The sequence below is a fragment of the Halichoerus grypus genome, chromosome 3 (genome assembly GCF_964656455.1).
Source record: "Halichoerus grypus chromosome 3, mHalGry1.hap1.1, whole genome shotgun sequence".
In the NCBI taxonomy this organism is placed as follows: Eukaryota; Metazoa; Chordata; class Mammalia; order Carnivora; family Phocidae; genus Halichoerus; species Halichoerus grypus.
Genome location: NC_135714.1, coordinates 24,941,985 through 24,965,439, shown reverse-complemented (window position 1 = coordinate 24,965,439; position 23,455 = coordinate 24,941,985). Strand labels below are relative to the sequence as shown.

The 23,455-nt window shown below is 36.5% G+C and overlaps 1 protein-coding gene and 1 long non-coding RNA gene across 17 annotated transcripts in view; one reads left to right on the top strand and one right to left on the bottom strand.

The window, feature by feature from the left end:
* The window catches only part of LOC144381329 (uncharacterized), a 220,354-nt gene that overhangs the window by 135,201 nt on the left and 61,698 nt on the right, over window positions 1–23,455 (top strand). The window lies entirely within an intron of this gene.
* Window positions 1–23,455, bottom strand: part of PCDH7 (protocadherin 7) — a 415,867-nt gene that overhangs the window by 332,234 nt on the left and 60,178 nt on the right. For 2 of the 16 annotated variants that reach the window (XM_036071954.2, XM_036071955.2), the window contains one exon: window positions 20,866–21,221. The exons of the other annotated variants lie outside the window; for them this stretch is intronic. In XM_036071954.2, the coding sequence (XP_035927847.1) occupies window positions 21,144–21,221 (78 nt within the window). In that variant the 3' untranslated portion in view covers window positions 20,866–21,143. Of the gene's footprint in view, window positions 1–20,865; window positions 21,222–23,455 lie in introns of those variants that run through there. 16 annotated transcript variants of the gene reach the window in all.

Below are 23,455 nucleotides of genomic sequence, written 5' to 3'. Positions count from 1 at the left end.
GTAATAAACGTCTGTTACAGATACTGTAGCAGGTATGAAGAACGATATGTTACTGCAGATCTCAGTCTAGTGAGACAAGCAGTCCCTGGTATTGCATTTACATGATTATTAGGAGAGGTGAACATTTATACCAGAGAAACAAAGTGAGGAGCTCCTAACTCTGATTCAGGTTGCAAGCGAGGAACTTCAGGTTTTTGTTAATAAAATCATCAAATGACATTTCTAACTATAAAAGTCATGGAAACAGAACTAAAAAGGCAAAGTATAAAGAAGAAAAAAAAAAAAGAATTGTCACCTACAATCCTACCATACAGACTTGAACTACATACTGAAAAACAACGAAAAAGAGAATTTGCGTTCCAGGCACGTACAAAGGCAAAGAGGCGCAAGATGGCATCACGAAATCAGAAAAGGTGCTAGAACCTTAAAGCCAAGGGCACAGTACGCCTTATGTATCACGTAAACCAGATCCATGCACTCTGCCTCTGTGGAAAGGGTCACTGGGGGATCAAAGGCAGAGAGGCAAGCAGGAGAACTGGTTTCTCCCTAGGTCCGTACAAAAGCACCTCCCCCGTGCAGCAGGAGGTGTGAAGTTAGTGAATATTCACAAACCTCCAAGGGACCAGAGCTCAGAATAAAGCAGAGCTGGAGCAGTCCTACACCTTCTTCCTCCTCAGTGAGAAGATATTTCAGACTAGGTGGACGATAAAGATTGTCCTATTTCAGAAGCCAGCGTGTGATAGCCATCTCTGCCTTCTGTAAGGGACGGACTTTTACAAAACACGTTCACATTTTTCATTTCTTTAATTCTTCATTTCAGCACTAAAGACGAGAGGAGAGGGCGTTTCCGGGCAGCGCGGGACCAAGCGCAGAGCAAGACGCCTCAACTGTATGGTGACCATGGCATCACATACCTCACCCGTTGACTCTCCACTGCAGTGGTGGGAAACACAAAGAGAATGCGAAAGCCAAGTATCAGGAACGGATGGAAGAGCAGGAGCAGAGCCTGATCGACAAAACCACTGCATTTCGACAAGAAAAGATATGTCCTACTCCATCACGGCTCCTTCTCTTTCAGGGGCAATGATCCTACACCCCCCACCCCCCCAGTCTCCGGAGTCCTCCTCGCCCTAATACGATGCCAGCACCCTATATGGGGGGCCTTCCCATGGTGACAATGATGAACCCTCCTCCTCCTGGGATGATGCCAGTGGGACCAGCTCCTGGAATGAGGCCACCTATGGGAGTCCACATGTCAATGATGCCAAGGCCCCCAGTGATGAGACCTCTCACCTGTCCCATGATGGTGCCCACCTGGCCAGGAGTGACTCAACCAGACAGATAAAGAGAGAAGGGAACCTCTTTATATCCACTTTTTTTTTAAAAGATTTTATTTATTTATTTATTTGAGAGCGAGAGAGAACAAAAGAGAGCACAAGATGGGGGAGGGACAGAGGGAGAGGGAAAAGCAGACTCCTTGCTGAGCAAGAAGCCCCACTGGGGACTCCATCCCAGGACCCCAGGATCATGACCTGAGCTGAAGGCAGACACTTAACCGACTGAGCCACCCAGGCACCCCTATATCCATTTTATATTACATGTTCTACTTCCCCAGGAGATCCTGGTGTTAATGACCTTGGGCGTTTTCTAACAACAGGACAAGGAAGACTTGTTCACCCTTCCTATCAGAGAGAATAGTTTTTGCAGAGGAGTTAGTAAGACCAAAAAAAAAAAATAAATAAATAAATAAAAGGAAATTTCCTTTGTATTATGAAATGTGAAGATAAAACGGTCAACTGTTTTAGTTTAAAAAATTTTTTAAAGTTTAAAAGAATGAGAGATTCTTCCCACTTGACCCACAAAAATGAAGTCTCAGTGAAGTGCAAGAATTTTTTGCTCCAAGTCAGAGTTTCAAAATAGCAGGATCAGAACTAGCATTTCCCTTTCCCTCTTTTCAGTGCAGAGACCTGGGTGTTCAAGGCCTGTGAGTTCTATGGTGGAAACACAGAGAATTGGAGGCGGGAGGGGAGCTGATACTGATACCCAAATTATTAATTTTGAACATTCCTTTTTTGTCTTAATTTGTTTAGATAATTCCTTTAATTTTCCATTTTGTTGAGTATATGTAGCTACATCATTAATCCAAGTTGATTTTTTAAAAGGTTAGAGGCTTAATAGGGAATGAGAAAAGAAATGATAAACTCTATTTTTTCCAGATACATTTGTAAGCTTTTCAATAGTGAGTCGAATATGAATATTTCATAATTGCATATTTTCTTTTGGGGGACCAATAGCCATTTAATATAGAAACCATTAATAGAATTACCAGATGGGCCCTTTATTTGCTTTTAAAGTGGTTACAAATAGTAGCAATTAGTCATTGATGAAGACCTCTGAGTTGAGAGGTTTTTCATAATTCAGCACTATGATAATTTTTGGTATCATCTGCAAAACAATAAATACAAAAACGTTTGTAAAAGGCAACATATGTCTTGACAATTTTCTAATTATCTGAGTGTAAAACACTCAATTTCTTCTGCACAGACGGAACTTTTCACATGACACGTTTGTACTCCAAAGCCTACAAAAGATTACTAGAAATTAGTGAGCCCATATTTCTACAGTTTGTTTTTATCTGATTCTACCCAGTTAGAGTCCAGAGTTATGTTTATTTTTCCCACAAAAAGAGGTAACTGCTTATATGAAAAACAGGGGGAGGATGGGTGTTGAACTGAAAGCTTGAATTTAGTCAGAGATAGCATTAAAAACTAGACTCCACACTTTTCAGTGAAAATAAGAGGGGAAGGATGCCAAATGGAAATCGGCCAACTGGTGTTCTTTTAGGGATTGTGCCTAAGTTATCCTGAAGGGGAAAAAGTAAGAAGAAAGAGAGAGAGAATCCAACAGGATACCCTGAAAAAGCTTTCTGCTTTACTTGTCAATAAAGAAGCAGAAAACAGTTATTAATCAAACATCTTAACAAGTTAAAAAAAAAAAAAAAACAAGAAAAAAAAACTACTGAATATTTTAGACCAGAGAATACAATTTAGAGTGACTTTTTGTGATATTTGGAATCTGTCAATTATACTCTCTCTCTCTCCAATCAATAATCGATAATTGCATTTAACCTCTTCTCGATATGTTTATTTTGTAAGTACTGGCATCTCTTTGATCCATCCCACAGCCTTTGTATATGTTTGGAGCTCACTCATCTTCTGAAGACACCAACACGGAGACATGCCTCCGTGCCTACCCACCTCTCCCTCCCACACCAGCTGAGAAAAGCAACCGCCCATGTCACTGTAGGCTCCCCAGAGATCCCACTGCCACCGCACATGTTTTTATCCTTTTGGAAAAAAAGGAACTTGGGTTGAGACCTCTCTTGCTTGCAAGTCTCCAAAAAATTCAGGCTCTAATCAGGGTATCACTTTGGAATTCACAAAATATTCAAAATCAGAAAGCTTCTCTCCATTGGAATTTTGAAAACGTGCCAGGAATCACCAAATCTCCTTTTTTTACAAATTGATGAAGACTGACAATATGTGTTGGGTTAGGTCTAGGGATGTAATATTGAGTAAGAACGCTACGCTTCATCAGATTTTTAAAGAAGCAACCAGAATCCAGATATATAGTATTTATGCTTTCAGATTACATTTTGAAAGCCTAATTTCCCATTCAACAGGTTTGACAGGGGAAATATTTTGGCCTGTTTGAGTGACAGAAGAAAAGGTCCGAGTGGTTTTGCTGACTGTGGAAGAGTTGGAGTCTCCGAGGCACACTGGTTACCAACCAGGGCATGCTTGCAGAACGCTTTGGGAGGTTGGATTTTATTCTCCTTGCAATGAAAGTCCACTGGAGAATTTTAAATAGTGGAAAGATATATTTGCAATGACACTTTAGAAGGATCACTCCATAGGAGACTGTATTGTGGTCGTTCCAGGAGAATCAGAGACACAGATGTTGGTGGCTTGAGCTACAGTTTAGAAGATGAGGTGGTGAAATATGGTGACGTTTGGTATAGATTTTTGAGGTAAAGGTAATACAAACTACTGATGGATTGGGGTGGCATTATAGAGGGAAAAGAGCAAAAGATGATCTCTTTTTTTTTTTTTTTTTACCCTGAACAAAGTGAGTGGATATCAGTATTATTCACTCAGAAAGATTTACAAAGAGAGCAAATTAAGGTATTTGAGGGAAAACGCAATGGTTCTGCCTTTGATCTGTTATGTTTGTCATAACATTAATAACTAGCATTGGTTGAGCACTTATTCCGAGCCAAGTACATTTCTAAATGCATATATATTATTTTAATTTATATTCTTTACTTATTTAATCCTCCCAAGTACCCTGGGAAGTAGTTCTTATTATTATTCTCATTTTAGACATAAGAAAACAAAAGTATGGAGAAACTTGCTCTAGTCAGCCAAGCAGAATCTGGTACCAGAAGCTACTGCACAACCACTGTGTACTCCTGTCTTTACCTATGGAAAAGACGACTAGGCAGCCGTGCTGAGTATGGATCCCAGGGGGACGTTTGAGATGGTGACATACCTAAACAAAATCCGGGAGTACTGCGTGATTTAGACATCTAGTCGAAGCAGCATGGAACACTAAGAAGACGTAGTCAGCAATGGAAGAGGACAACCAAGTGAATACAGTGATATGAAGTAATCAAGGGAGAGGGAGTGAACAACTGTCCAAATGCCAAGATTTAGACAGGGAGACAGAACTGACCACTGGATTCAGCATAACGAATTCTGATGACCCTGACAGAGCCACGTCAGTGGAATGGAAAGGACCGAAGACCCATATAGTGGATTTTAAAAACTTTCCTATGTGAGTAAGTGGGGGATGACCATATGGGCAACACTCTGACAAGTTTGGGTGAAGGAGATCAGAAACACAAGGCGGTAACTGGAGGTGGTAGCTAAGTCAGAGATGTGGTGTATGTGTGTGTGGTTATTTGGGTTCCTTGTGTTTAAGATATGTTATAACCACATGTTTAAATGAAAATTAGTATGACCTAGTAGAGAAGAAGAAATTTATCTACTAGAACATATCTTCGGGTAAATGCAAATTAAGTGTCCGAGAATGGGAATTGCTTGCAATGAGTTTTAAGTTTTATTCACCTAGATTTCACCACATACTAGAACACTGTTGGTGAAAACAGTAATCATCTTCCTATCTCAGGGCAAAAAAAGGAAGAGGGGCATTCCCTTGGACTTCCCCTCCCGTTCTGGGACATTGTTCTATTATCTTAGTTCAATAAGCCCTATATCTACAAAGCCTCAACAATCAAACTGTCTAACTCTCCCTAAAACTTGTCATCTACAAGTATTTCATCAATTCAGTTGATTAATTTGGCGACTGGCTTGTTGTTGGGTTTTTTTTTTTTTTTTTTTTTTTCTCCTTCTATCACTTGTCCCTATGCTAGATAATTTGGATGACTCACTCATCTATTTAGCTTCAAAATTCTTTTTCCCCCTATATTCTAGTGACAATCCCTTCTGCTCAGCTTTGACAACCCACACCCACAGATACAAAATGGACTGTTCTAAACAAAAAGTGTTCTACTATAATATGCATAATTGTGAAATTCTCTCCTCTAATCCCCTGTCCTACTTGCTCATCCCCTGCCCAAAGCTCTTCTTAGGCTTCAAAAGCTGATGCCCTCCACTGCTGTGCCTCTCCATTTTCTAGCAGTCTCCAATTCTTCCTGGCTTGACGCCCCCCCCACCCCGACACCATACTTTCACGGGTGCAATTGATTCTTCCCTTCTTTGACCTCCTCTCACAGCTGCCTTGCCAATCCCATTACCAAATCATACCACCATCTGTTTGCTCTCCTCCTCCTCCTGGACTGCCAAGAGTTACTGAGAAAATTGAATAACCACGCTGATTGACTCTGCTACAGATTTATGATTTCCAATGTCAGCTGAACTCTCTGCGCTGAGCAGCCCTGTTACTCACTCCTACTTGGCTGGTCTCCCCATTCCACAGAGCAGCTGTTCCCACCACACCCTCCTCAGATGCCTCCCTCTCAGCCTCACTCCCCTCAACCTCAACACACTATTCCGCCTCCTACTGCTGAGAAAATTGTGGCCATCAGGCGTGAACCCCCTTCAGCTTCCCTCCTCTACTTCTCCAAATTTGCCTGCATCTTCACTCATTGGAACTTCATTTTGCAACTCAGAAGAATCCTCATTATTTTATCCATTTGAGCTTTTGATCCCACTCCTTCCTGCCTCTGACAGGATCTTATTTCATCAATGTTTTCTGTTTAACCTCTAAACCTCTTTCTTTCAACCTATAAACCCACCTAAATTTCCCTATTTTGTAAAAAAGATCTTTCCTCATTTCTTCCACCACCAAACTACTGTTTCCTTTTCTCTCCTTGCAAAATTGTTGGCAAAATACCTTGTGTTCAATGGTTCTGCTTACTTACAACTGTTTCCATGAAACCTGATGTACTCTTACCTGGCCACCACGCTGATGAATCTATTAGAAATGCTGCATAAAGGAGTCTTTTCTCACTCTTCAGTTACGTTGTTCTGAATGGTGGGAGTTTAGCTTTAATATCAATTCCCTCACTTACTAACTGCTTAAATTTGAGCAAGGCATTTAATTTCTCTAAGATTTAGCTCCTTCACATTTAAACTGGGGATGCATGGGTCACTTTTAAGGACAGCCAAGTTTCCTTTGAGCAAATTACTTTTCACCTACTGAATTCTGTCTGGTAAGACTATTATTCAAAGTGTGTTGCCTTTCCTTAACCAAAAGGTTGATAATTCACCCCAAAAGAACATGTTGGCATTCCCTCTTTGGAGTCTGAAAAGTAAGCATAGTGATGAACTACATTAACATAATTGGCTTTAAGTCATTCTAGGAGTAGTATCTGAAAGAGAGAGTTTACCAATTCCTACTAACCCCTGAATTTACCTCCACCCTCTGGAGCTGGAATAGACTTTTCTTTTTCCTGAGCATGTTCCTTTATCTTCCACTAGTACCTTGTGAGCTCCAGCTCATTTTCCCCAAAGCTATCTTTGGTTTAAAATATTGTTATAAATTTGGTTTCTGTTGCTTGAAAACAAATTGTGTCATTAGTACTAAACGAGCTAATCTGTGTAATATTTTTAGTGTAGAATCTAGTGCCTAGTAACAGGTAAGTCAATTCTTGCTATCATTATAGCTCTTGATATTGTTACTATTAGTATGTCTACTCCACTCTTACTGAAACACTTTCCATCTTTGCTTTTCATCACACAATTTCTCCAGATTACACATTTACTTCGGTTCTCCTTTATGTTATCCTCACTATGGCTCATCAAGATTGGCCCTTTGCCTCCTCCCGTTTTCACTCTGTCTATATTCCCCAGGGAACTCATATACTTGTATGGAGTCACCTGTCACTAAACGTACATGAACTCTTAATTCTTTCCCTTCCCAATCTTACTCTCCTACATTTCAAATTCCACTTTTCCCTCCAAATTCCACTTTTTAATTAAAATGTTCAAAACGAAAATCTGAAAAAAACTTCTTTTCCATTCTTATTTTATCTCTCCTTTCTTCTCCAACCTCCAATCATGTACCAAATATTTTACATCCTTCTGTCCATACACATCTTGATCTGTCTCCATACCATGCATCAGAATCACATAATGAGGTTTTATCAGACTGTACTAGTTTCCTGATCAGTCTCCTTTTCTCTAGCATTTTTACTATAAACTGCCCTCCATTCCACCAACAGAGCCATCATTCCAAAACACTTACTGTGTTATACTCTTGCTCAAAAACTTTCAGGGACTTTGAATACTTACAGTATAAACCCAAACAGCTAGACATAAAATTCAAGGCTCTTCTTGAGCTGAATCAATTTGCTCTTTCCAGTTCATATTGAGTCACCCATCCCATGTTTCCTACACTCTAACCACACTGGGTTATGTGACTTTTACCAAAATATACAAAGAATTTTGATGTTTTCATTACTTTGCTCATGATATTTTCTCCATTTGAAATGTCTTTCTTCCCTGCTTAGTGTAAGTGAACTATTAACTATTACAAGGTTCAACTAAAAAGTTTCTTGTGTCATGAAACATTTCCCAAATGTCTTCACTTTGTCGTCCTATAGCACTTATAACACATTTGACTTTCTTGGTTTGTTGAAAGCACAGATAGTATCTTTCCCATATTTACATTTTCAGCCTCAAGCACAATTTCTTGGCTAAAGCATGTATTCAATAATTATTATCAAGTAATTGTTTCCCTCTGGTGATCTTCAGAAGAGAAAAATACATCCTGAAATATATATATATGCATATTTGAATATTTGGAAGGTGTATGTGAAGGAAATATATATTTCAAAATATTTAATATAGATAGATATCTAGATAGATAGATAATATGTGTGCCTCAAAAATAATCTAACACTTTTATACCTTTATACTCCATTGGTTAACGTTTCAGCCAGTCAGTACATGAGTGAACACAGACATTAGTATTCCTGATATATATTACCGATGATATCAGTAAAGGTTATATTCTGAATTTGCAAACCGAGCATTGAGAAAATCCTAAATTATATCCAATGAAAAGATATTCTGACAATATGTCATATCAGAGGTTGTAGCCTTTCATACTGATATTAGCTAGAAAATTTTAAATTGTCACACCATAGGTAACAGCAACATTAAAGGCATGATGGCATTCCTTCTGAAACCTATCAAAAACAATAAAAATTTCAAACAAAAATACAATCTCTTATAAAAAAATTATATGATAAAGTATACTGAATATGATTTATAGCAGATTTTACATAAATTTCATGATAAAGCATAAAATAGGTATTTTGAAAATTGTGTATTACGAATGTGGATATTTATATATAGAATCGTGGGTGAAACACTTTGCATACATATGGTATGTGCAACCTCTGCATTATGTGGACTATTAAGAATGGCTTCAGCAGCACAGAATAACTTTACAAGAAACTTTTCTTGAAAGATACAAGTACCACATATTAATCATTATTCATAGAGCAGGTATTCTAAATTCTTGAAACACTAGATAACCCCTGGCAGGCTATGGGCCCTTTCAGCTCTAATAGAAGGAATCTGACTTTCCTTGATTGCAAGTCAAAGATCAGACAGAAAACATCCAGGCAGAAAGCATCTAGTCTAATAGAATATCTTTTAATTGGAATTAAAGGTGAAAAAATAGAGAGAGAGAGAGAGTAACTCCACAGCCTGTGTCCTTCAATATTGATGTCCTTAAAATTTCACTGTCATGGAACTGCCAGAACTGTCTTACTACAAATGAAGTCCTATGAATTTTTTTTTTCAAAAGAAAACAGCAAATCCCATAAACTACAGGATTGTGAAAATCATATCTGCACTATTTATAGCATGAATCCTTTTTTTAAAACCATGAAGCAAAAAAAGCAAACAGAAATCACTGAAAATACTTTAATAATATGCTGCAAAATTTAAAATATATATAAAAATAAAAATACTTCTGGATAAGGTCTGAAATAAAAATCAGCTTAGAGCTTGGGCAGTGAGTTCCGGCAATGATAGAGGTAAAAATGGATTCCATGGATTTGATGAGTGATGATTCTTTAGTCTTCAGCCTCAAGATAACCCCCAAAGCATGACTTCATTTGAGATCATAGCTTAACATCAAGGAAAGTCTCTTTTCACAGTATTAGAGAAAAGGAATTTTATATTAAAATCATGCTTTGTGTCTATCCCGGAAACATCATACAGACTTGCCATATTGTCACACGTAAACAGTTCAGGTTGAGCTGAACTCCATGTTCCAAGAATGGTTTTGTGTATATTGATTTTAGAAACCATGCATTAAAATGTATTTCTTTTGGTATTAATTACACTCATTCCTCTACTAAAGAAATAAGTCTCTAGGGCAGAGTACTTTACCAGTGCCAAGAAATGACCAAAGAGAGCAGTTGTCTCTACGACTTCATGGTCCACATAAAGTGTGACAACTAATGGCACAGCATTCCGAGTCTCTGAGAAATACGTTTCAATTAAAGTGCAACCCAAATCCCTTCAGCTTATTTGTCTCTTCCCTCTCTGGTGCTTCCTTCCCACTGCTTTGAAAGTTATTCCCCTAACAAATCAGGGTCTCCACTCCCAGTCTTTAAAAACCTCTGCTGTCTGATTCCCATTTCTCCCAGCATCAAGTTGTATCTCCATAACGTGATTCTAATGCCTTATACATTTTGATCTATTTTCCAGCCTCCTTGTATACCATCCTGCCCTGGCACCCACTTGTCCACCAGAGGACATGCCTTCCTTTTGGTACTATGTAGTTCTCACATCTGGGAAACAGATATTTATCTTACTAACAATAGAGTTCCTGCAATAGAGTAGTTCCTGAGTAACACAGTGGAATGCGAGCTCTAACAGAGTTCATGTGGTTCATGATATACACATGTACATGAATATGTGTATATCGCCTTATCTGTGTTACCCAGCATTTGATATTTTGTAGGAATGCAATACCCCCACTACCTAATCTGGTGTAGGAACTCAATTAGTATTTATTGAATGACTAATATTTATACACTTTATTGAATGCCTTAGAATCACATAAATTCCCATTTACAGCATCAAGTGAATTCAGTCAAGCATCTGTTTATCTCCTATAAGCAAGGCACTTTGCTAAAAACTGGAAGGAGACAATAAATATGAATCAGACTAGGACCTTCCCAATGAAGAGATTATAGTGTAGGAAAGAAATAATATGCATATACACTTACATGCACAAAATATTCCATCATTAGAGATAGGAAGATTCAGGTAGCATAAAAATCATACAGATAAAGTGGCTTAAAATTAGCACTAACAACTTAGCAACCAGGAAAAGAGGGAAGGTAGGATTCACTCATGTAAAATTAGAAAGAAAATTGCTGGAGGAGGTAGTAGTATAGGTGAAAATAAACTGGTAGGTAAGTGCAGAGCAAGGTAAAGTCCCTTGAATATCACCAGGCTTAGCTGGAATATGGAGTTCACGGAAAAGGAAGAATGGAAGGTAAAAATGGGAGAGGAGGATCAGAGTCAGAGGAATATAATTCTCAATTAAGGAATCTGAAATTTATTTCTTAGAAATTAATAGGCACTAAGCATTCCTGAGCATGGCCTAAGAAGCAATGAGTTGTCCTGTCCTTGCAAGACTTTGGGCAGCAATGTACACAATACTTCAGCCTTCAATGTAATATCTCAATCTACTGTACGTAATTTGTACACAAACATTAATAGCAGTTCCACTACACTTTCCATGCCTAACCATGATTATTTTATTTCATAGTCTTGAACAGTTACCAGCAGGACAAAGAAAGAGAGAGAAAGCTCTCTTTTTTTTTTTTTTTTTTAACACATATTGTTATGATCCAATATTGCTAGATGGCACAGTGAGTGGAATAACTTCTGATAACAGTCATTAGGGTGAATCAAATTCAACTAAACAATAAGTAATGGCAAGTCCTGTAGGACAGCGGTGGACCTTACAACCACCTACATGACAAGGACTCAATTTAAAGATCCGACGGTAACGTATCTCTTCAAATAAGCTAATAGAAAAAAATTGCAGCAAGATATTTGAGGAAAACTGAAATAAGGCATTCCCAAACCTCACAGTTAAACCGACTGAATGGCAACCCAAATAACATGGCAATAACTGAGAAGAGCGTGTGGGCAAAGGGTGCTTCCCCAGGCAGCCGGACACCCTGGAGGAGTAGAATTCCAAATGTTCAAAGAAAGAGGAAGTGGAGGTGGGATTATGAGCTTACCTAAACACCCCGCTGAAGTCCACTAGAAAAGGAATAAATACACCTGTTACATATTTCCCAGTGCTTGTTTTAATGAAAATTTTATTTATTTATTTATTTATTTATTTATTTATTTATTTATTTGAGAGAGTCAGTGAGAGAGAGAGAACACGAGCAGGGGCAGAGAGAGAGGGACAAGCAGACTCCCCACTGAGCAGGGAGCCCAACATGGGGCTCGGTCCTGGGACCCTGGGACCATGACATGAGCCGAAGGCAGATGCTTAACTGACTGACCCACCCAGGCGCCCCTTAATGAATAATTTCTAAAACCAAAGAGATACTCATAGAAACAGCTCAGAGTATGCATTGATAATTGATCATTTTTTATTATATTCTCATGTGTCATAAGCATGTCTGCACTTTTTTAAATAATTCCAAAAACATCTTTTCAGAGCCACGCTAAACAAAAAGCTTATTCATGAAGTTTGTGAAGTCTCTACCAACAAATAATCCTAAACCAAGTTTAGATTCCTGTAAAGATTTAAGGAAATCAGGGTTTAAAGTCAGATACACCTGCGGTTTGGACCCTAGCCTAACTCGTGATTAGCATAAGACTTCCGGAAAACCTATTTGTCTGTTTTTAATGGCAAATAACACTTAGAGACACCCACTATGTGGCAGGCACCATCCTGTATTGCATTAAAACTGCTTCTGGAATCTTCGCTCAACTAGTGAAAAGCTATGCGACCTGCATCACATTTCTGAGCCTCTCTTTAATAGTACTGTTATTTATACTGGCTCACTTGATGCCAGGCAATTGTAATACATGTAATACAATATATTAACTTATTCTATGACATACAGTTTACATAGTATATTAATTCATCCTCATTGCCTAAAGATGCTATTAGACTGTTATTATCTTCGTTTAAATACAGGAAATGCTAAGGAAGTTGCTCAACGTCTCAAAGACTAGTACGTAATTGGTGTTCTTTTAATTTATGAATTATATATACCTTTAAATTGTATATTTTCATAGGAAATCCAGTAAAGGACAAAATAGAGCAATTCAAATTCTTAGTAAATACAATTCAAACTGAAAGATCGCTCAGATCAGATCATTACCGGGTAACTATCACGGCAAAAATTAAATTGCAATTTTCTGATAGCCTGAAGATATGATAATATGAAACTAAAAAGAAAAGAAGTTTAGGAACATCTTGGAAACACTTTGGTGACTGTCCTAGCACAAATGTTTACTGAATTATTTTGTATCACAAATTCAAATTTGTCCTGATTTTAGAAAGTAGAAGTTACAAGTGATTGTATATTATCAATTATAACTCCATAATTTGTATATGCTTTCTATTCCATTTGCAGACAATTTCTACAAAATGAAAAAGGAGCAATTTGAATTGATGTGTTAGACGAGGGAATGAGTCAGGGGAAAAAAATAAAACTTAAACAGCTTTCTCTTTATAAGGTTTTGCATAACAGAGACTTTAGACTTCCATAAATACTTAGTTCTGTATACAATAAAATATCTGTGAGCGACATAATAACCAGCAATGTTCCAAATGGCATCCATACATTAACTGCCAAAAGAGGCTATGGAACAATTTCTGAAAGGGAAGAAAGAGCCCTCTGGACCTACCGTAGTCCGCAAGCTCAAAGGAAACGAATAGCCTAATTATATAGCCATGAAAGAAGCCAACAGATTTCAGAGATTGGGAAAGAAAGCTTGACAAAATCTAGGGATATTAGTCAGATCCTTAAATTATTTCATTTCTTCGCATGTTCTGAATTGTCAGCAGTGTAGAATGAAAAGCACCTCCAGAAGGTTTGTTGTGCTTTATAGCCCGATATTCATAACAACTGTGTCCATTCTTTATGCTGTTGTTAAAAGGCAGAACCAATCTGTTGGCAGATGACTGTCTTTGGCTCGACAGAAAATTCCATTTTATGTAGTAAAGACAAACACACACAATCTGAATATGTTCTCACTGGGGAGGGAAGAAAGGATGAGAGGCCCCTTTCATGTCATGCACTTGATAAATTATTTCTAAGATGCATATTTTTTTGCTCAGGCCTGTCCAAAGGCAGAGTTCCATTGTGGCTTTCCAAAATGCAATCCTTTGTAAGTAATTTCAATGGCCCTTAATAGAATCCTATGAATCACATTATATATTCAAAAATATGATCACCCTAATACATATCTTTTATGTTTGCTCTCAAAATTGTGAGAGGTACTTCTGTTTTATCTAAGTGAAGCCTTTAGGCATTTATTTGTGGTCACTAGCTGCTTAAAATGCAGTTCATTTAATGCTATTGCACATTCAGTTATTTGATATGCTTTTAATTCATGGGAGTATTTCATACCATAAAAATGCTTTTTAAAAAATCTGTTCTGAGTTCAGGGGAAAAAAAGCATATGAATGTTCTTTTATTTTAAAATGAAGAATTATTTTTTTAAAGCATTTAAAAAAACTTTTTTTTTTTTTTTTATAAACTCTACCCCCATCGTGGGGCTTGAGCTCATGATGCCAAGATCAAAATTTGCATGCTCTACCTACTGAGCCAGCCAGGCATCCCTAAATGAAAAAATATTTTTAATTCTGGTGCCATGTGACATAACCATCAACAATCCTAAAGCTTTCTTCTTTTTTTCATTGTCTCCACTAGACCCATTGGGACTACAGTGGCTTAGGTCACAACATGAAACATCATGCTAATTAAACTGCTAATTAATTGGTATAAGCAATATATTGCATGAAATAGATTGCTGTATTACACTGTTTTAACTTTTGTGCCATTTCAACTTGGTAACCACTAATTTAGAATCCTTTAATCATGTTGTTTAATCCAAATGTTAATCTCAGATGACAAGAGCACATGATTACTAGGGAGTCTTGGTATAAGGTATGTGTTGCATTTCTTCCTAGTATTGAAAATGGTTTATTGAAAGATAAAAAGATCCTGCGTTTACAGATTCTTGATATTCATTTGAATATAACCTCTCGTAAAGTAGAACTAGTTGGAAGTCATCCTCATAAACATTTTCACAAACTTCTCCATCTGAATCGTAAGGCATTTATGTGACTAGACATCATAGAATTTTTATTTAAAAGGCTCATGGGGAAAATTGTTTCCTTAACATTATCCGTGTCTTTCTTAACACAGATTTTTTTTTTCCAATTACATGACTTTAACAATCAAGCTTCAATTTGGGGTTCAAAACAGGGCAGATTTTTATGTAATAAATACACAGAGATTTTAAAAAGTCAACCAGCATAGAGTTAGAATGCACTATATCCACTTGAAATGTATTATCAGGAGGCAGCCAGTTTCTGATCTTTCTAGAATGCATATACCAAATGTCTGCTTCTTTCATGAGCCTGACACATAAGGGAGAAAAAAAAAAAATCCTTGCAGACCCGCCTTTTAACAGCTAGACACAGAGAGAAGAAGAAAGATGAGAGACCTAGGTCCCCCTCACCTGCTATTGAGACAGAACAGAATTCCCACTGACACAATTGGGCGGTAGCAATTAGAAAACAGGCTGAGCTCAAAATTCCAATTTCTTAAAACAGGACATGTCCATTTCCCCCCTAACATCTAAGGATACAGTCTAGGAAGGTATTTATTTTTAATTACATTAATCTTAACTCCTTAGAAATTCACAAAAAAAAGCATAAGGTAGGTTATTATGGCTGTATTAACAACCATAAAAATATAGAGTAGCCAACTCTTTCATGAAAAAAGTAAAAAATGTATTGCCTAATAAAAATCTGTAGTTGACTTTGTTTTTTTCTTTTCAGATGCTCGGTTGCTAAACTGTGAAATGAAAATATAACTTCCTCATGTTTTCACAAGCAATGCTGTGTGCTCCCAAGAACACAGAGCTGTTTCTGAGGTCTAGATTTTCCTGTCACAATTAGTATTCAATTTATTTTATCCAACACATAGTTTCAAATAGGCAAAACAGCATTTTTAATGATAGTTTATTTGTTTTATCCTCTCCAGTATGCTTAGTTAGCCAATTACAATGTTTAAAATGAAAGCCACTGACTTTCCAGACTTTAAATATTATCCAGTCCAAATCAGCCAGTGTTTATTTTATTTATATTTCACACATTCAAATCTCATCTTTAGTATTTATTACAAAGCACATTTTCTGCTTAATAAAGGGCTTTGAAAATAAAGCCCGGGGCACCTGGGTGGCTCAGTCAGTTAAGCGGTTAAGCATCTGCCTTAGGCTCAGGTCAGGATCTCAGGGTCCTGGGATCAGGCCCCACGTTGAGCTCCCTGCTCAGTGGGAAGCCTGCTTCTCCCTCTCCCTCTGCTTGCAGCTCCCCTGCAAAAATACTTCCAAATAGAAGATCTTTGATAGAATTTCTATCTCTCTGTCAAATAAATAAAATCTTTATAAAAAAAAAAGAAAGCCCCCATCATATATAATAGATACTTATTAAATATTTGCAAAAAATAACAGCTACTTATTTATGGATTGGTTATCATAATTAGCATCATCCTTAGTTTTCATGATAATCTGACGAATAATCTATCATTCTTAAGTTTCACAATTTTAAGCTACTAATAATTGGGGAAAATTATACTCCCTTATGATTATAGATAAAGTGATCCTTCAAAACATTGTTCTTTGACCTTTCAGAAACTTTCATCATTGGATTGTGACAGGTTTGATTTCAGTTTTCAGTTTCCTTTCACTTGTCTATGCTTGAAAAAAATTACAGCTCACAGTGCTCTAAGATTTGAATTGTAGCAGACCAGGAACTGATGAGTTCCCCTGGAGAACCCGTACCTGCACAATTTTGTGGGTTTCACGCCATAGTATATGAAGTACATCGAGAGCTTGGAGTTACCTTTTCTGTGAGGTGCCTTTTATTTCACTAATGACAGTGATATTGAGTGTATTTTAGCCCAGGAACATCTCAGTCAGCAACAACTACACTCTATTCATATGTTAATTATAAAACAACTATACGGAAATTAACGCTTGTCGGCATTTATTGAGTCCTTGTCACACCATACTCACATTACCGAGCTAAATCTCATTTAATAATCACAATCGATGCATGACATAGATGTTGTTATTGACTTTATACTACATCTGAAGAAACAGAGGTAGAGCCAAGTTACTTGTTCAAAGGTCAGTTTGTGAGGTGTATAAACCACGTTTCGAACCCAGGCAACCTGGATTGCAGACACTGCACTCTTAGCTACTATCATAGTCCTTCATTTAGCACATGGCATTGTAATAATTAGCCTGTGTGGCTGGAATTCCCATTAGACCGTGAGCTCTCCTTGTTCAAAGAATGCAGTTACTCTTTGCCTCAGTCCACAGCAGTCTTCGCTTTCAAATAATGTTTGATGCAAATAGTATGTGGTAACCTATTTTAAGCCTGCAAAACAAGTAAGTTAGAAAAGAATTTCTTCTTCCCTGTCTACAATATTTAAAGCAGATTTTCCATCACAGATTCCATCTTTATCCAATACTTCTGTGCGCTAAGAACTTCGGAATGCCTTTCGCATCTAAGTCATGCATGTTGAATCTGCCGCACTCGCGTTAACAGATGTATGATCTAAAGAACCAAAAGAATCCACCTCTGTACCCTAAAATAATTCCAGAACCTAACTTGCACTCCCATCTTTTACAGTGTTTGGCATGAAAGCTCCATGACCCACTGGCTGAGTGGAGCCTCTGAAACCAGAGTGGCAGGACTCAGAGACCAGCTCTACCTCCTGCCAATTCTGTTTCTTTGCAAATTTACCCAAACTCTCTGTGCCTAAATTTCCTCACCTGTAAAACGGATGATATGACGATAATGGTATCTGCTTCATGAGGCTGATATAAATATTAAATAGAGCAATGAATATATCGTCTGCATAGAGTTGACTCTTGGTCACGTAAATCGGATGAAAGAGGTGAAGGGGATTAAGAGTACACTTATCTTGGTGAGCACGGAGTAATACATAGAATTGCTGAAGTGCTATATTGTACACCTGAAACTAATACAACACTGTTTTTTAACTACACTGGAATTAAAATAAAATTAAAAACATTAAAAATTTAAAAAATAATAAAAAATAGTTATCAAAGAAATATTAAAATCAGTTCAACTAATTTATATTTGTCAAAACCAGGAAGTGGAAAAATAGCATACAAAAGAAATAATAACCGGAGCTAAGATGAAAAGCAAGTCTTTTATTTCTGAATAATATTTTTGAAAATTTTTTTTATATTTTAGTGAAATTTTTACTTACAGTGGGTTGGTCATGGGAGAGGCTTGGTAAGTGGTCTCCCATCTAAATTTCTAATCTTGTATAATAAAGAATAAGCTGACAAAATTAAATTTTATTACCTAAGTCAGTTCCATAAATGACCAGAAGTTTTCCCAAAATGAAAAAAACCTGTGTGACCAGTTCTCTAAATAAGGATACCTGAAGTTTATCCATGCCACCTTTGTGATTTTGAAAGTGACACCATTTTGCAAGTTGGTATGCACCGTCCTCCCAAAATTGACATCCTGTATATGCTTTCACTTTGCTTCATACTGTTTCTCTGACCTTTCCCGGTTGGAGTAGTAGCTGGAAGCTAAAATAAAAGCACTGTTTTTCTGTGTGAGGCATTTTGTGACTAAACATTAATCCCGAAATTATAATAGTTGCAAGACCCCTCTGCCTGTTGCTTCCCCTAAGCAGAAGACTGTAGGATGAAAGAGCCCACAGCAGTAAACATCAGGGGCGAGTGTTTCCTTCTCCTCTGAACCCAACCAGTCTGATCCAAGTCTAGAATGCCTTTGAAGTCAAAGAGACCTTCATGTGCTGATCAATCCTTGGGGGGTAAAGAGCAAGAAAAACTGGTTCTGGCACTTTAATATTCTGCCAGGGAATGCATTCAACTCAGCTCAGAACAAAAAGGCTTTCTCGGTTACAAATTGAGTGATTTTGTACTTGGGTGCCTCTTGGTTCAATTAACTTAGACATACCTATTGATCCCAGAACATGATTATTTATACTTCAGTACATATTTCCATTAAGTCAAACTAAGGATGAACAGCAACAACTGTAAATTAGTATTTTCCCTTGCTCTTAAGGCATGCGTTCAGCTTTAGGTCAATTTAAGTGGAAAACAGCATGGGGTTCCCTTAATACTAATGATCACTATTGAGTATTAATATGATCAGTATTAAGTGTCACGCTGTAATGTTTCCAAGTTATTGAAACCTTTTAAGTTTAGAATTAAAATGATCTAAAAATTGACAGCACAATCCAAACCCATCCTTTAATAGATAAGAAATCTGAGCACCTAAAAACAAACAAACAAAAATTATTCATTGGGTCTGGCTCTTTAGTGGCAGAAGAAAATTTGACATCAAAACTCCTGACTCAGTCCAGGGCACTTTTCTCTTCACACCCTCGAAATTATCTCTGTCAAACCTTCTCTCTTTATCTAAAGTGGCTAAGCTCTTCACTCTCAAATTGTGAAGATGTGACGACTATATTCCAAAAACCAGCAACATGAGCATATTTTACATCCTATTATGTTTTAAGAGATTATTAAAATAGGAAATATAGTCATCTTATAAAGCAGTTATCTTTTTATTATTTTGGTCACAGAAAAATATTCAATACAATAGAATTATACAGCTTATAGACTTATAATTTATTATAATAGCATAAATAAAGACAAAAATCCCTGTAATAGTATAGATAGGGTACCAACTTCAATTGATTGTCACATAGAAAGAAGAGGTAAAAATTTTTACTATAAACTTAATCAGCAAGATAAAGAGAAATGAATACAAATACCAGAGAACAATAGTTTCAAAGTTATTATGGCACATGGTGACTACAAAAAATATGTCAATCTGTTTTAAGTATTTATTATCTATGTTAATATATGATTACTTGTTATTAATTTAGGTTGAAGAGAAGTGAAAAAAGCTGTAACTTATAGGTAGATTAAAAAGTTATAGTTAAAAATCAAATATTTCCCAAATCTCTTCTATAAGAACATCCAAGATTCACATCCTCGGTCACTGAGTGAAGTAGCCTGAAGGAGTATAATAGGACTTTCCAACTGTCTTTAAATTGATTTCACAGGAGCCTACTCTCATTTTCAGACAATGATACTATCTTCATTTAAATGGTTCAATGGCAATAAATATTATACTTAATTGGAGAGCCTTCGCAGTAGTCATTCTATATCAGAATGGCTTTGTTTGTGAATAATAATCTTTAATAATGATAACATATATGAAATGGCTTAAGACAATTTACTCTACCTCTTTACATTCTAGGTAACAAACCAAAGTGCAAATGTCAACCGTTAAATTTTACCTCCTTCCACTTACATACGCACACATGCAATTGCATCCACATACACTCACACCCATACAAAAATTAGACTTTATACAGTATCTTCAGGTGAGCAAGTAACTATATTGCAAAGAGGTACTTCCTGCATGCAATTCATCCTTAAAATGAAAAAGGCCTCCTCTGCATACATGAATGCATAAGACCACAAATTTTAAAGGCCAATTTCCTATTGATATAATGGCCATACATTCCTTGAACATTTACGTGGTTTACCCTAAATTCAATCAGAAATTGTGTAAAATGTCTGTGAGATATACTGCGACCTATCCTCTGCTTTTACACCATAATAAATTATATTTCAAAACAAGTATCAGAGCGACCTAAATTTTATTTTCTTTCCTGTCCACTAGTTTCTCATTTTCCCTGACTGGCTGTAGTATTTCTTCTTAACGCCTTATTAAATTATTAAATAGCATTGAACAGTCTAATTTTCCCAGAATTCAGTCCTGAGGTATACATTTCCATTTTCTTTGTTGATCTAGCACAGGCTCAGGTGATTTCTACATAACACATCCAATTAGTTCAAGCAAGGCAAATGAAATCACATCTATACTAATCTCCACATTATTAACTATAAACAGTAACAGGATATGTCTCCACTCTTTTGCTTGAGTCCATTCAAGTGCAAACTGAAGGAAAAGGATTTCCTGTTCTTCTTTTCACACTCCTGAGTATGATTCTGTTTCTCCACAGTTATTGATAAGATTGCAAAACCTCTCTCACATCCCTCCTTTATTCCATATTGAGAGCTTGATTTTTTTTTTTTCAGTTTGTTTGCCAAGTATAGTTTCTTTTTTGCAGAGATTTTATTTTAAGTCCATTTTTGTTTTCTTCAAAATCAAAGCTTCATTTTAATCAGATAGTGGTCCTGCCCCTTGGGAATCGATTTCTTTTTACACAAGACAATTCAAGTCTATTAGGATCCAACACACTGAGTTGGAACATTACATGTGTTTCACTTACGAGCACATACATTCATTTTACACGATTCCTCAATGTGGCCAGGGGGGTTCGTGGTCTGCACTGTATCCACCTATAAAAAATACAAAAATATATGTCTGCTTTACAGGGATGTGAGTAGGGTCTTGCTAGCCTAGCTCCAAAGCTTGGGTGCACATCTTGGCTGATAGTATTCTTTCCTTCCTTAAGATGTATTTGCAATGGCCATAACCTCTTTCAGAAGTCCTAGAGACACAACAGTTTGCTACAATTAACAACCCTGGGGGATCTAAATCAATACTGCTGGCTAATCTCATGGATGCTATCTCTGACAAGAGATATTTGCATGGTAAAAGAAACATTCAATTAATTGTGTTTCAGGCTTCAAGCTTTTCAACGCTATGAAAATGTCAACAGAGGAGGGGTGGCAGGCTAGTGGGGGTTGCTGGCTTTGTTTATATTACAAATACAAAGAAGAATGAAATGGTAATTTTGTTGTCACAGCTTTTACAACTTACAAGTCCTTAAGATCTCAGGGATGTGGGCTTGATCTGAGTGTTCACACCCTTTAAAGTAGCTCTCTTGTCTCCAAACACAATCTTTAGACAGCTCACTGTCTCTTTACAGAAATCTGAGCAATTAACATGCTATCAACAAATGGTCCGCTGATCTCAGGTCAAGGATGGATTACTCTACTCTTCAAAGTCCTGACCCTAAAAGGACAATGTTTTCCAACTTTGTATCTAGTCGCACAAATAAAAGTCATGGTAATATTCCTTCAAAACGTATTGGTGCTAATGGCAGTTTTAAATAGTGTTAAACATTTCTCTGAATTTGAGACTGACCAATAGGCTGATTTCTGCTCTCAGTGCCAGAAGGTACAAGAGTATTGTCTTCTAGTTTGATGGTACAGTTGATGTTAGTAAAACCTCTAAGTAAGTTTGAAGATTGCCAAAAAGACAATAAATCACTTCCATAGAATAAAAATGCTACCGTCCACTACCAAATTATCTATCTTTAAGAATTAGAATCAGTAAAGAGGAATATTCTCCCAAATTTCCAATGTAACAATGCATCAGGACACGAGAATCAAAAGTCAGTAAAGAAGTAAATGATTTACTTCACAGAATAATCGACCAATTCATTTTTTTAAAAATAAATGGTGTAAAAAAAAAGCCAAAACAAGTAATGTCTAATTTTGAAATTAATTGTTCATATCCAAGAGTGGAAAATGTTTAAACATTGCTCTAATTGCAGATTATCAATATTAGCTATATAAATTTAAGCAGCTTTAAGATGTCTTAATTTTTTAAAATTAATTTTTATCTTTTCCTAGAAATGAAAAGAATATTTTTTTTCTTTCTGTAGCAGCTCTAAAAGCTAACATAACTTGGGATGCTCTGCCCAATCACACAAGCAGAACACATTTACCAAGGCATCACTGATAAGTGAATCTTCATAATTTAAATTATAAGTTTAAGATGAACATAGTTTATCTTATTTTACACAAGCTATACGACTGCACATTTCATTTCAAAAATGCTTATAAACAAGTGAAAGCTAAATATTTGAAAGTTTCGTTTATTGTTTATTATTCCCAAACCAACCACAACGACGTAGCCATAATACATGCCAAGACTACATTAGACCTTCCTGTTATGTACTCTTACTGTATGTGACATGTTGCGATAGCATTTATCAAATATTTAACTACTTTCGTGAAGTCCCTCATTTAATTCTCACATCCTATTCAAGGCTGCAATGTGCTCCCTGAAGGCAAATGTCACCTCCATTCTGTTTATTGCTACATTTCTCAGTGTTGGCACATGGTCAGCCCTCAGTGAAAATTGGTTTAATGAATGAATGCATGTTTGAGAATAGCTAATTAAGGAAATCATATTATTTGTCACATCATGGTATTACTATTATCTGATTTTAATATTTGGAAGTCATATGGCTATCGATGACATTCTATTATTTGTCATATGATTATGGAATAGATCTTTCTCAAATCACAGCAAATGCTCTTTACTTTACTAGCATATTATTTTTCCCATTTTTCCCCTCTATAATTCTGTCTTAAATTGTCTATCCACCTAAAAATTCTCAAATTTCACTACCTTTTCTTTTTAATCTTTCCCATGTAACAGTCATTCTTTTCTTTTCTCTAAGGAAATGTACTATGTAAACTTGTCTACAAGGTTTTTAATAAATGAATACACAAGTAAAGCAATAAAAACAAACATTAGGAAATCAGAGGTGTCAAAATGTTTCATTTTCTATTTTCAAGACCTGACATACTTTTAACTTAAAAGCACACCCAAGAAA